The 15,445-nt window shown below is 36.5% G+C and overlaps 1 protein-coding gene across 3 annotated transcripts in view; it reads right to left on the bottom strand.

Moving 5' to 3' along the window:
• Positions 1-15,445, bottom strand: part of SEMA3D (semaphorin 3D) — a 222,540-nt gene that overhangs the window by 79,604 nt on the left and 127,491 nt on the right. For all 3 annotated transcript variants that reach the window (XM_043871916.1, XM_043871915.1, XM_043871914.1), the window contains 2 exons: positions 13,482-13,544; positions 3,633-3,752 (listed from right to left, as the gene is read on the bottom strand). In XM_043871916.1, the coding sequence (XP_043727851.1) occupies positions 3,633-3,752; positions 13,482-13,544 (183 nt within the window). The remainder of the gene's footprint in view (positions 1-3,632; positions 3,753-13,481; positions 13,545-15,445) is intronic.

The raw sequence follows: 15,445 nt of genomic DNA, 5'->3' as shown, positions 1-15,445 counted from the left end.
GGAATATTGAGAGTAAAAGGGAGAAGGCTCTTGTTCAGCATCACATAATGAATAAGATGCAGAGGAGGAGCTTGAACTCAGGGCTGTCTCCAAAGTTCATGCTCTTAACAAATCTAATCTCAGGATTTCAAATTCACGGATTTAAAAATGTGCTGAAATTAATTTATAGACTCACCATGACCATGTAACATGATCAAGCTCAAGTATGTTTAGTTAGAACAGTTCAGCTAATGATAAGTTGTGATAGTGGCGCCTAGGCATGAAAAAAGTCCAATGAGAACACTTTTAGGGCATGTTTCCCAACCGTGGATGGGGCTATAGATATGTCAGGAAAAAACACCTACAGATCACAGCCCTTAAGAATGTTTAAATATCATTAAGGGCACATTATTCTCCACAGGTCAAACAGAACTGTTGACTCTAAAGCCTATAATGGGACGCTGTAAAGGGAAAAAGTAAACTGAATTCTGGTGTGCCAGAAGATTATCGTAAAAAGCTCAAAAAGAAAACCTAAGAAAGTATCTGGGACAATGTCATAGTTGATGCAAAGTCCTAGATAAATCCTTATAACTGTACAGACTCCTGTTGTCAAAATGTAATATTTCATGAAATTCTCAAGATAAGCCCATAAAAGTGTTATCTGTGGAGGCTAAGGACAAGGTCTGCCTTACAATCTCCTGGAGAAAGGAGAGAGCAGGAAAGCAGGCTTCCTTGGCTGCAGTCAAGGACACCAGCAGGAAAACGATGTCAAAAATAAAGGCTGACACAATGGACTTCCTGAGATAAACTGAATTACATGACATTTTAACTTTTGAGACAAGTTTAATTTTATAAGATTGGCCCCACCTAATTCATTACACAAAAAGCACCTGTCCAAACTACACACAGAGAAATACTGTTGAAGGGAAGACAGAAGAAGATAAGAATGGGAAATTTTAATCATCACAACAACTAGGCAAAGTTATTGTTAATATCATATTAATTATGAACATTATTAATATTTAATATGAGGTTTGCAGTAGCAAAGGGAGATTCCAGAGGAAAGAACATGCTCCCAAGCTAACCCTTAAAAAACTATCAGGCACCCCCAGTATTGTGGATAGATAGATGGCAGACATTATTCTTAAATAAAGTTTATATACATACTTTGCAAATACTCGCCTTTTTACCTTTCTGTGTTCTTGTTGCCTAATACAGCTGAGTATTAAGAGCCCAGAATGGAGAAGTGATATGCCAAAGCCCACGCAATCATTTTCTCATTTTATTCTTAAAATAACTCTGTGAGTTACTATTACTATCATCATCCTTTTGCTGAATAAACAGAAGCTTAGAAAGTATATGCAGAAGGCCATGGAGCTGGTAAATGACCGGGGCCATAATTCAAACTCTGGCTCCCCATGTTCAAATTCTCAGTTGTTGTCAACAGCCCTGACTTCTATCCTGAAATCCAGATCCAACTGCCCATTTGGCATGACCTACAGAGCATTTCTCAAAAGCAGAATGTATAAAACTAACTCACCATTTTCCCCACAAATTTGTTACTTGTCTCAGCTCAATAAATAACACTATTCTCCAGCTCACTGCCAAAGATAGAAATCTGGAATTCATTTCAGTTGTTTCCTCTTTCTTCTCGTTGCCCCCGACACAAAAGAGTGTCCCCCAAGAAGGGGGACTCTACACACTTCTCTCCTCCATCTCTGTGTTACTATTCCCTCTTCCAAGTCATCTTAAAAGCAACCTTATCTATTTCAGAATGTCGTGCCTTCCCTCTGAGCTGGACAGTGAATCCTGGGACTAATAATTCATTTCAGAAGTGGACAGTCTTCAGGCAGTGTTGCCATATAATTACCTGTCTTCCAGACTAGTGAGAAATTCACAAGGCTCAATACCCCTGTTCACCTATAAGCTCCCATTCACAGAACCTGTAAGTTTGACGGCCCCAGGGCTTTTTGACAGTTTCAAGCTAAGTAATTAGCTCCTTCTAAATTCCTTTTCAGTACTTTCCACTTTTAGGAGTTAAAGAACACTATTTGCATCCCTCAGCAGGTTGTGAGTTTGGCCTTTAGCCCCAGGCCTCAAAATATATCCAAGTTGTGGGGCTATCTCATATAATTACACCCTATGCTATGAGCCACTGTTATATATTACCCTTCATCAAAGCCAGGCAACAGAACATTACACCAGCAACAAAGAATGATGGATTCAAGTTGCCAAGTCTCCTAGTGGTTCAGAGATTTAACTATCAGGGTTGCTTTTCTTTCAAACCATTGAGTCTGGGCTGGTTAGACAAGTTGGTTAGAGAGAAAAATTTATCCAGCCACAGTTATGGGTTTGATCTCTGCTTGAATCAGTTAAATCAATGCAAAGAAACCTGTACTATGAGCCCATTCTTTACTTTCAAACACACAGCCAAATACCCTTAAAATATGTGTGGTTAGTCACAAGAAGTATATAAATAAACATAAGGATGACAGTGTAACCCATCAACATAAACCCATACAAAGTAATGCTTTAGAGTACAGACTCTAAAGCTCAGCTGGGCATGCTCGCTCTAGAGACAGACTACTTGGGTTCAATTCCTTGCTAGACCATTTATCAGCTGGGTAATCTTAGGCATGTTATTTCATTCCACTGAGATTCCATTTTCACTAATTTGCAAACTGGGAGTTATAAAGGTATAAAGGTACAAAAGACCCTGGTGCTGGGAAAGATTGAGAGCAGGAGGAGAAGGAGACGACAGAGGATGAGATGGTTGGATGGCATCACCAACTCAATGGACATGGGTTTGGGTGGACTCCGGGAGTTGGTGATGAACAGGGAGGCCTGGCGTGCTGCGGTTCATGGGGTCGCAAAGAGGCAGACACGACTGAGTGACTGAACTGGACTGAGAGGTACAAACTTCATTAAGAGTGTTGCAAAATTCCAAAACACAATCCATGCAAAGTGCCTGGCACAGGCCATGACACAAATAAAGCACTGTAACAAATTAATATTGATTAAATTATTGCAGTATGTATGTTTCTCATTTATTGAAATGCTCATTGATAGATGGAAAGCATTACTCCTAATTAATACTTCCTACATTTCCACTATGCCAATTTGGTCTGGCAGAAATAAGTCCAGTATGATAATAAGTATGATAACAACTAACTATACAATTTTAAGAAAATCATTAAGATTATCTGTATTTAGTGTCTGCTATTGTAAACATATGCAACAGGTCAAATTTGTTGGATGGAAAAAATTAAGTTATTTAGAAGATACCATTCTGTCACAAGGTCTTACAGGAAACGAATTTTTACCGACAGCAACATCATAAACAGATCTAGTTATATAGGAAGCTCAAGAGAAAATAAAGCTGTACATAGAGCCTAGAAAACAAGCACGTTCAACATTTTACACTATTAATTTTAATCATGTCACTAAAAAACTTTTGATAGAAGAAGTTTTTATTAGGTGGATAAAGCAGATAATCAAAATGGTAATAATCTATAAAGTGGTTGGGAACACAAGTTCTTAGTTCATACAGAAAGTGATTCAACTTTTATATTCAAATCTACTTATTTTATGTCATAGGCAGTAAATAATATGCTATTATAGTAAATTGTTTTCATGCTATTTCACAATATTACCTCCTTGTAAATTCCAAGATCAATATATCCACATATTGGATGAAATGCTCCAGTTCCACAGACATAAACGTGAGTTTTGTTATAGGGTTGAAGTACTCTGATGAAATTTGCACATTCTGTCTATTGGGCATAAAAAACATAAAAGCATTAGCATATAATTCAGGTATTTCAAAGTATCATTCATACCACCTGCTTTTCAAGTAGATTGATCATCAAAAATAAGTGCTAAAATAAAAAAGATTTATGAGAAATGCTTAACACTTGACTTAGCAAAGGAGGCAAAACAAATTAGAAACTATGACTTGAAGCTTTTTTTTTGAAGTTTTATGGTTTTGAAGTAACCAGAGTACTAGAATGCACATTTCTACTGTAGGACTCAGTGGGACCTACAGAATGAATATATACAGAGTATGAAAGAGGTATTTATACTTACTTTCAAGAATTACCTACAGAACCAAACCCAAACCAAACATTATGTTCTGATGTTCCTACATTTTCTGTCCCATACAGATCATACTGTGTGCAGTTTCAACTGAATCAGCTACACTAAACATAACACATAATACAGACGTCTTCCTATATATTATTCCATTCTTATTTTCCAGAATGCCCTACCACTTTATTTCCATTTTTTTCCAATGTTACAGAGCCTTTAAGACTTAGCTTAATTCCAGCTTATTTTAAGAACTTGTTTCTTCCATAAATATTTTTTATGCCAAGTCAAAATTTTAAGATACTTATATTTTTGCCTCTTTTCCAAATGCTTGAGCCTAAAAGTATTCTTTGAAATGTGTATCTTTATAACTTAATTATTTTCTATCCCCGAACTGCTTGTAAATAGTGACTCCATTTTTCAGAATAGTCATTCTTATTATTTTCAATTCATCTCCTCTAAGCCATCCCTTATCTTTACATAATTACTGGAAACAATTTTTAACTAACTTCATAATCCCTGGACCCAAAGACTCCAAGAAAACACTGGGCAATAGTATACTTTTATTTTAAATAAAAATAAAAGGAGATGGACAAGTGTTTAAATCAAAATAAAAGGAGATGGACAAGTGTTTACTAAGGAGGTTGGAAAACTATGAAATCACTGAGATTCAGAGAAAAGGTCCATTTTCTCTTGCCTGAGTGGCCACAGGTCCCTCACCTGTCAGGTCACTGTTGTCATTAGGGTTGTTAGGAGGAGAATATTAAAAAATAAAAAAGACAAAAACCAACTGGTAGGATGATTTTTTAAATTAAATAAATATTTTTAACAGCAGATGATAACTTAGCTGATAGGATTATGATTGTTATGTGGATGAAAATAAAGAATATAACACTTAATAATTGCTTATCACATACTCTGATTTTGATCTATACAAAATAATCAGTTTCTCAGTGGCTGTTCTGATTTCCGGGGAAATAGCTATTTCTGCATAGCTGTGGTACAGAGGTTCTAGTACCTAGTTCTTTTTTGTCCAGCTGGCCTGGCAATCTCATGTCTCAAGAATTTGTAGATCCCAGTGAATAAAATCTGCACATTCTACTACAGAAAAAAAGTTAGTTCTATAAAGAACTAACTTACTGAGTTTTCTGCTCTCTGCTTCTATACAAACAAAGCAGTTGCTTAAGACTAAATGAGAGGACAGTATCAGCCAGTCCCTCAGTTAGCCATAGAAGAGAAGGATGTTCATCATGTAGGAAGAGTCAGAATTCTCTAATAGCAGCAGGACAACTACATATGGTTACACGTTTGTGCTGCAAAAAAAGAAAGCCCTATTTTACCATATGCAAATCATACTGTAGAATCCTTAATATCCTGAATATTTTCATACATTTAATATATGTTCTCATATAAGTATTATATGTAGACTCCTAAGAAAGGAAAATTTTATATTCATTGAGACAATTTATCTGGCAGACAATCTTAACAAAATCATATCATATGTTTTTCACCCTTCCATCAAGGTATCTGATGAAGAGAATTTATTTTTTATTGACACAAAAGCACTGTAGAAAACTAGCTTCATGTTCTTTTATATACTGTTAGACAATCACAAATGAAAACTTAATTCAGAGAAAAAATTCGCCCTACTACTGGTTTTGAACAAATGGCTCAGTAACATGAGATAAGCTAGGGCAAGAAAGAGTAAAAATGTAGGTGATCATCAGATAAATTCTAATGATGGCTTCACTGGTAGGGTAAGAGATTCTAATATTCTCCAGCCTTCATCTTGCTCACTCATGTTCAGTGAAGGGACTTCTACTTATCAGTCTTTTCCCCACAAAGAGGTTTATGCAAGGGTAAAATCTATACAAGAAATAGTACACAGGTTGGGGAAGAGTGTAGCGGGATATGCCTGGAGGGAGGTGGGATTGCCTCACTGCTGGTAGTTACATCATGTTTCAAAAGTTGTTTTACCAGAGTCATAGAATTTAGAGAAAAATGGTTATGGAGTGAATATTTATGTCCTCCCCAAATTCATAGGTTGAAACCCTAACGCCCCCAGGGTGATGGTGGTCAGAGGTCAGGTTTTTAGGAAGTAAGTAGCTAGAAGACTTCTGGGAGTCCCTTGGAAAGTAGAGAGATCAAACTAGTCAATCTTAAAGGAAATCAACCAGAATACTTTTTGGAATGACTGATGCTGAATCTCCAATACTTTGGCCACCTGATGTGAACAGCTGATTCATTGGAAAAAAAACCCTAATGCTGGGAAAGATTGAAGGAAGAAGGAGAAGAGGGAGACGGAGGATGAGATGGTTGGATGGTACCACCAATATAATGAACATGAACTTGGGAAAACTCCAGGAGATGGTGAGGGACAGGCAAGCCTTGTGTGCTGCAGTCCATGGGGGTCGCAAAGAGTCAGACACAACTTGGCAACTGAACAATAACAACAGCCTTAGAAGAGGTCAGGAGGCTGGAATCCTCCTAATAGGATTCATGCCTTTATAAGAAGAGACCAGGGTAATAATAAATAAAAAATGAAAATAAACACAAGAAGAGACCAGGGCACTTGCTCTCACTTTCTCTGCCCTGTACAGATACCACCGGAAGACGGCCACCTATGAGCCAAGAAGAGAATTTTCCCTAGAAACTAAGTCAGCCTGCACTTTGATATTGGACTTCCCAGGCTCCAGAATTGTCAGAAATAAATGGCTGTTGTTAAAGCAGCCTAGTTTATGGTATTTTGTTATGGTAGCTCAAGCCGACTAACACAGTAATTTTACAAGACTTTGAAATAAATATTTGTATAAAGAAATAAAACAACTGCCTTTCCAGATTATAAATTATAAAGTCCAAATGATTAGAGACTGAGACACAGCACTGTTTAAAAAGGCAAATAAGGCCCAGAGTGAAACATCACACACAAAGGAGATATAATTTGAGTGATGATAAAGAAAAAGCTCTGAATCACACCTAAAACATTCCACATCCTTTAACTTTTCTGGGAGTACTTAGTAAGATGCAGCAAGCCCTGGAAAGTAACCCATTATGCTAGTTCCTGACTTGGTGAGATATTACCAAGGATTTATTTATGAAATTCCTCCCTTCTCTAAGATTGGGCTGCCATGGAACAGAACACTGTAGGGACAGTCCTGAATTTTCCGACTCAATTTACCCTAAAGTCAGTTCTGCCCAAAGTTTCCTGTCGACGAAGTTGATGGCAGACAGTTCTCTAAGAAGACTGGAGGCAATGAAAAGGCATTGGTTACCAGAAGGAAAGAAACCTGGGAAGAGATTCTAAAAGATAAAGTCTCTTATTTTAAATTTTGCCTAGGGTGGTCATTTCAGCCAAACACTAGTGCCTCAAGTGAAACAAAAGTCTTTCTCTTTTAATTTATAACATTTGTTAAGGCTCAAAGATTCTGTGTTTTCTTTTTGTGCACAAGTTTCATTAAGTTTTGCTTAAATAGCACGAGCAATAATTAACTTGATTTAATTCACTTAGCAACCTGCATAGCTATTATAAGGGTGGTGTAATTCTGTGGGGCATGAAGAAAGAAAACTCTGAGAAGCAGCTTTTTTAATTTTCCCTGAAAGCTGACTAATTTATAGCTATTGCCACAATGGTAAGGGTTGCTGCACATGATCAAACAATTCAACTCAGTGAGTGATATACTCAACCTTGGAAGAGAACTGAATTTCTCCTTCCTTCCTATGCTTCCTACCTACTCTCTTTCCCACCTCCTCAACTCTCCACTATAAGACAGACTGAAAAAGACAGAATTAAAAACAAGTACCAACCTCTGGGCTTCCCAGGTGGCACTAGCGGTAAAGAACACACCTGCCAATGCAGGACACTTAAGAGAAATCGGGAAGATCCCCTGGAGAAGGCACAGCAACCCACTCCAGTATTCTTGCCAGGAGAATCCCATGGACAGAGGATCCTGGAGGGCCACAGTCCACGGGGTCGCACAGAGTCGGACAGGACTGAAGCGACTTAGCATGCATGCACACATAGTAGTAACGGCTCAGTGATAAAGGAATCCCCCTGCTAATGCAGGAGTCCCAGGTTGGGTAAATGGGTTGGGAAGATCCGATGGAGAAGGAAATGGCAACTCACTTCAGTATTCTTGCCTGGGAAATCCCATGAACAGAGAATCCCATGGGAGGCTGCAGTCCATAGCGTTGCACAGAGTTGGACACGACTGAAGCGACTTAGCATGCACACACAGACACCGACTTGCTGATTTTTTCAAGTAATATTGCTCGTTTCAATATCTACCTTTGTACATATTTCTTTCTGTTGCTGTTCAGTCACTAAGTCCTATCTAACTCCTTGTGACCCCATGGACTGTAGCCTGCCAGGCTCCTTATACTATGAGAGTGCCAGGGCAAGAATACTGGAGTGGGTTGCCATTTCCTTCTCCAGGGAATCTTTCCAACCCAGGGATTGAACCCATGTCTCCTGCATTGGCAGGTGGATTCTTTACGACTGAGCCAGCAGGGAAGCCCCAAACACATCCTTACACACATATATAAATGGATATATAGCTAAATAAATAAAACAAATATAAAACTCAATACTTAGAGAAAAGACAAATACCTATTAGTCTATGTTTTAACATCTAGAACTTGTTTCCCCCTAATATTGGAAAAATATTAGCAAAACAGAAGTACTTGTAAGTCTCTAATTTTACATGTAGTTCGATTAAATCCAATACAGCTTTATATGTGTTTCTGATAACTGACTTATAATCATTAATTTTAATTTATTTAGGTAATACATGAAAAGACACTTATGACTAAGAATCTGGTCAGTTTTTGTGTTTAGTATATTTCGCAGAATACTGTGATCTTCAATTTGTTTGATCCTGTGCCACATGCCTATCATTGTGGTACATCTTAGGTTTGTCAGGTAGACCTCTGCTAAAATTCAGTCTGCAAAGATATCTGTTTAGGTCTTATAATATTGAAAACATTTTAATAAGTTGTCAACACTTCAGAATAAGTATATGAAAATCCAAATATCACATTTCTCGCAAAAATGAAATATCTAACAGGTTTCTACCACTTATGGTAGAAGAGGAAAAAAAAAATTAAAGGAAAAAAATTGAGAGATGTGCCTATGAAAGTCTAAACACCAAATAGGAAAACTAGGAAAGGATATTTTTTACATGAGTGGGACACAAAGCAATCATATATGAATATAAATCTTAATTTTACAAATACATAGGATATTTAGTGTTTATAGTAATGAACAAATTTCAAGCTAAAAACAAAAATAATTTTGTTGGCAAAAATTAAATATATTTATTTCATTCATTAATATATTAATATTAAGCATTAAGTACATGTTGTATACAACATTAGCAAGGGTATGGGGAAATATACCCTCTTAAGAGCATATACTGCTAGTTGAAGTATAAGAAGCTTAAACTTTCTGGAGGGCCATTTTACAATGCATAAAATATTTTATATCCTTTGACCAGTAATTATACCCAATAACCAAAGATGCTCACAATATTTATATATAAGGTTTTTCATGTGTGGCATCATTTACAATAGTAAAAACTGGATATAAACCAAAACTCTAACAATAGGGGATTGGTGAAATAATATATAAAGGAATGCAGTGCAGCTATTAAAAGTAGTGTTATAAAAAGGAATTTAATGATATGGGAAAATGCTCATGGCAGTCTGTGAAGTGAAAAAAAAATGTTTTAAGGGACTATGTATACAATGATTTCATTCTGAAAAATAGTAAATAGATAAGATAGAAGAATAAACATCAAAATGTCACCAGCTATCTCTGGGTAATGTTCATGGGGAAAGGAATATTTACAGATGAATCTATATAATTTGCAGACTTTCTGCAATGAACACTTTGCTTTACTTTTAGATGTTCTTTAAAATGGAAAATAAACGTAATCAGAGAACTTTAGAGACGGAAGATCCTTTAACTCTATGCAGTGTCTCTACTGACAAGGTTGTGTGCCCTGATAGTTAAGCTGATGAACAGCCCAGGCTGCCCACACCCCATCCATTCTTTTGCCAGGACTGAGCTGTTTACCCCACTGTTCTATCGCGGGACCATCTATTTCTATAGTGACTTTCTGTTGAATAACATTCTAAACAGAAACAAAACAGACCAAAGAGCTTCCTGTCACCTCTTCCTTCCCTGGATTAAAACTGGGGACTGTCCTCAAACAAGAGGACTAGTTCTCTTCGGTATCCTGTTCTTCCACCCTCTCTGCACACCAACTAGCTAACTTTCATTATGGTAAATAATTCACTATTTTTCAGTTATACAGTACCTCTGTGTAAAGGGATAGTCTTTCTAAACACTTGTTAATTCTCAATACACTCTTGGGAAGTAGGTAAAAATTACTAGAGAAGGGAGAGAGAGGGTAACACCAAAGGTGGTAAGAGATGATAATAAAGCCACACACTAGTCTCAGTTTTCTGTTGACCAAAATCTATGTAATGATGTAAAATGAGGATCTGTGTTATGGTGACAGTGAAGAGAGAAATGGTTTGAGGGATTCAGTTTGTAGACCTTACACATAAAACTCAAATCTTGATGTGTAGATTATAGTATTTCATAAGAGCACAGATTGTGGGGCAAGCCTTCTGGATTTAATTCCTGGCTTCGCTATTTACTGAATATGTAATATTGGGCAAGGCAGTTAATTGTTCTGGTTTCAGTCTTCTCATCTGGAGAATGAGGAATAATAATAAAATCTAACATATTGTTTTAAGGATTAATCAAGATTATAAGTATAAAGCATTGAAAGCAGTTCCTAGAACATGGTAAGTACTATAAATATGTTACCTATTCTTAGTAACTCTAAAATATTATTTTAAAGGGTCAAATTAAAAAAGGAGACAGACACTTTCATTATTCCTACATACTTCAACAGCAAACTTTACAGACTTCAGTAAAAAGAGAAAAGTTCCCCAAAACTCTAATCCTAAGTTAATAGTAGGTGTTAGAGGTGACTATCAGCTCTCAAATACAATTGAATTGGAAGAATAGATTCCATATACTGGTTCTTATGTGCTGTCTAGGACACTACCTTCAAAACAGTTTATCACTCTTTGCTTTAACTTAATAAAAGGGGCAACTGAGTTACTATGTAACTGGAATTAGTGAACATACTGAAATGAGAACACTGACACAATTAAAACCTTCACTGACTGTCTGGCCTTGAGAGCTTATCCTCATGTATTCCATGGGAAAATTGACACTATTTCATTGCAGTACATTTAAAACAGCCTTTTCCTCCTTGCCTCTTCATCAGACACTCAATACTAGTGATATACAAAACATTAAAATGTTCACACTGTTTATGATATACTTCTATTGTTATGCAACAAAATAATTTTGAAAAATCATAACCAAAGCATCTATTTTCCCCATGAGTTCAAAAAAGTACTGTTGCTTTTTCAGACCTGGGCACTTACTCCCAGGGTACCTGACACTGAACAGGGTGAAGAGATTAGAGACATGAAAAGAAGAATATATTCTAAATTAGTTTAATCTCTTTCATTTCTAGTAAAATAAATATAAAAACGTTCTCCTGTTGCATCTGAAACAAACACTCCCTGATATATTTCTGCTAACATTAGGTGCCCGAAAATATCACATTTAACACTGACTGAATACAAAATCAGGCATAATCAAAAGTTTCTTTCTTTAGTTTTGATTATTTTGTTTTGCAGGACAATCGTCCTTCAGTATCCTTAGGGAATTGGCTCCAAAACCCTGACAGATATCAAAATCTGAAGATGCTGAAGTCCTTTATATAAAAAGGCAGAAAAACCTCTACATGTCTTCCCATATACTTTATCTCTAGATTACTTATAATACTTAATACTATGTAAATGATACATAAACAACTGTAATATAAACAGTTGTAAATACAATGTAAACACTATATAAAGGTTCCCAGAGGCAGTACATTCAAGTTTGTTTTTTGAGACTGTCTGGAATTTCTTTTTTGAAATATTTGTGATCCATAATTGGATATATGGGTCAATATAACTCAAGAATATAGCTATACATATTTAGGCTCTTAATAAATATTTGTTGAGTAAATGAATGAACAAATGAGTGAATAAATCAGTTGTTATGAGGCTTCCCTGCTGGCTCAGATGGTAAAGAATCTGCCTTTAGTGTAGGAGACCTGGGTTCAGTCCCTGGGTCAGAAAGATGCCCTGGAGAAGGAAATGGCAACCCACTCCAGTATTCTTGCCTGGGAAATTTCACAGACAGAGGAGCCTGGTGGGCTACAGTCCATGGGGTCGCAAAGAGTTGGACACAACTGAGCGACTTTCACTTTCAATTTTCACTTTGGACTGGTAGGCTTCTAAGCTTCCCCTTAAATTTATTAAGCAACATGTCATGTTGCTTTACCTTTATCACAATATTAAAGTGAGAATTTTTTAATCCAGTTATGCTTTCACACAACACACACTATTTGCTGTTATTAAAGATAAGGGCACTGCTCAGCTTAATATTCTTGGGTTATAGTGGTTGGACATGAGTTTGAGTAAACTCCGGGAGTTGGTGATGGACAGGGAGGCCTGGCGTGCTGCGATTCATGGGGTCGCAAAGAGTCGGTCACAACTGAGCGACTGAACTGACTGAACTGAACTGATAGTGGTTAGGGGAAATATTCCAGGATGATGCAAAGGAAGCCTCATGATATCCATGCTTTTGCCCAAAGTTGGAACTTTGTCATCTTGAGTTATATTCAGGGGGTGACTTATTTTTCCAAAGAAGAGCAATTCTCCCTATCATTACAGTGCAAGAAGTCAGGGCAGAATACAGAGCATCTGACCTGAATCAGAACTTTCAGATGAGAAGAGGTGGTCAAAGCCTTAGCATCACAGGAGATTAAACAGGCAACACAGTTGGACAGAGCAAGCAGGACAACCGATCTTTCTTATTATCTCTATAATGCCTACTTTTGAAAGAATTCTTGTAGTTATAAATTTAGCTTCACCCAAAAGTAAATGTCAAGTGTGTGTTTGTAATGCTACAACAACTGATGATTTTGTGTGCATTCAAAAAATACACAGATTAGATAAAAATACACAATTCTAGAAATATAGTATTTCCTGATAGTTTATTTTTAAATATTTTAAATGTATTTTTGGTATTTTTTTGTGAAGAAAATACAATCAGAATTAACACTTTAGAAAGTGTAGTATTTCTAAATTTCTGAGAATAATGTCATTCATTTTGGCAAAGTAGAAATATTTTATACCATATTAATCTTTACACAGACTATTAGTGTGGTTGTAAAAATAATATACTAATGCCATTCATTCAATAAAATTTAATATAAATATTTGCTATCATATCAGTACCAGTTTAACAAAGATATTTTTGAAAGTCTCATACTTACATTGGCATCTTTCCCAGCTAATTTACACAATTCCACCCGTTCCTTTGCAGCAGGCCAATAAATCTGTAAAACATTTCAAGGTGTGTTAGAATCTGAATATTTAAAAGACCCTACAATTCTAATTAGGAAAGGGTGTGAAACTGAAGAGTGGGTATCAAGCCAAAAGCATGTTGTTAGCTATGATTTAAGAATTTTGAGATTTAAATATTTTCTAAAATCATTCTAAAAAGATATTAGAAAAAACTGGCAGAAACATCCATTTCTATCTGTCAATATTATAATTTCTTTTGAAATGTATTTAATCATAGATAAATCATGTGGTATAATTTCTTATTGTGACTTCAACAGAACTTCAGGTTAGCATTTGCTTTAGGTAAGAGATTCTTTTTACCCTGTTTTTTCTGTGTTTGCTCAGAGCAGTAGTGCACTATAAACGTTCAATGAGGTGTGAGAAACAGCTCTCTGTCAGAAGCATAAGTTATCACTCCAATTCAAAGACCAGTGTGAAACTGTTCATAATATTTAACACATATAGAGCTGAGACACATCTTTCATTTAGTTAAACATTAAAATAGGATGATAAGCATTATCTTATTCAAATCTTTCAGTGACCTTTAAAATAGCTATACTTATTCTCACCGTTTTGGGGTCAGAAAATTTCTTCATATAGTCATTAAACAACAAGTTGAGGGCCACCAGACTGGTTTGCAACAGAGCCAAAGCATGACCCAAAGTCTATGCCTTGAACTGGGAGGGGTGGGGGGCGGTCTCAAACACTACATAATAAATATTATTTGGGCAAATGTATACAGACAAAGGCAGGAGGCTCCTTGATTGATCACTTTTAATCAGCTTGAACAGTCCTGAATTTACCACAAATAATTTGTCTTGTTTTTAATGAACTTTAGAAGTTCTTCCAGGAAGTTTTTCAAAACAAAGCCTAAAACTGTTGTAATACTCCATTAGCTTACAGAAAGAATTGCTCTTTGTTAAGCTATAGGCAAGAAGAAACAAGAAAGTCAAGCTCTGAGCAGCTTATATGTTTCAAGAGTTCCTGACAAACTTTTATTATGTTTCTCACCAATGTTAGCAGAAAATATTTTAATAGGTGAGGAAGAGGGAAAATATCCTGAGGGAATACACTGAGAGAGACTTGTTAAACCTGGAATTGAACAAATGATTTAGAAGTCACTAATGTTTATATGATATTATATTCATAGTCAAATATTAGGGTTTTATGTTTCTGAACAAAGAGAACATAGAATAGCACTTACATTCTTTGAATAGATGTATATCAGGTAATTACTGTGATTTTTAAATTAAGCAAGGTTGTTCATTTAAAGCACTTTTTAAAAAAATTTTGGCCACATCGCATGGCATGTGGGATCTTAGTTCCCTGACAACGGATTGAACCCAAGCCCTCTGCACTGGAAGGCCAGTCTTAACCACTGGACCACCAGGGAAGTCCTAGAGCATACTTTAACAACTACAAATCTAACCAAAGAGAGTACACAGATATGGTTGTTGATCCAGCAGCAGGCTCAGGTGACCAGCTAACATGGATGTGGCTCACAATAAAGACATAAAGATGCTATTTGTCCAGAAATGGTCTAAAACACATTCACGTGACTTTGAACGATTGTTCAGTTGCCCAGTTGTGGCCAACCCTTTGCAACCCCGTGGACTGCAGCATGTCAAGCCTCCCTGTCCCTCACCATCTCCCAAAGTTTGCCCAAGTTCATGTCCATTGCATCCATGATGCCATCCAGCCATCTCATCCTCGGACACCCTCTTCCCCTTCTGCCCTCAATCTTTCCCAGCATCAGGAGCTTTTCCAATGAGCCAACTGTTCACATCAGATGACCAAAATACTGGAGCTTCAGCTTCATCATCAGCCCTTCCAATGAGTATTAAAGGTTGACTTCCCTTAAGATTGACTGGTTTGATCTCCTTGCTGTCCAAAA

The sequence above is a fragment of the Cervus elaphus genome, chromosome 18 (assembly GCF_910594005.1).
Source record: "Cervus elaphus chromosome 18, mCerEla1.1, whole genome shotgun sequence".
Classification (NCBI taxonomy): Eukaryota; Metazoa; Chordata; class Mammalia; order Artiodactyla; family Cervidae; genus Cervus; species Cervus elaphus.
This window is presented reverse-complemented; position numbering and strand designations above follow the sequence as displayed.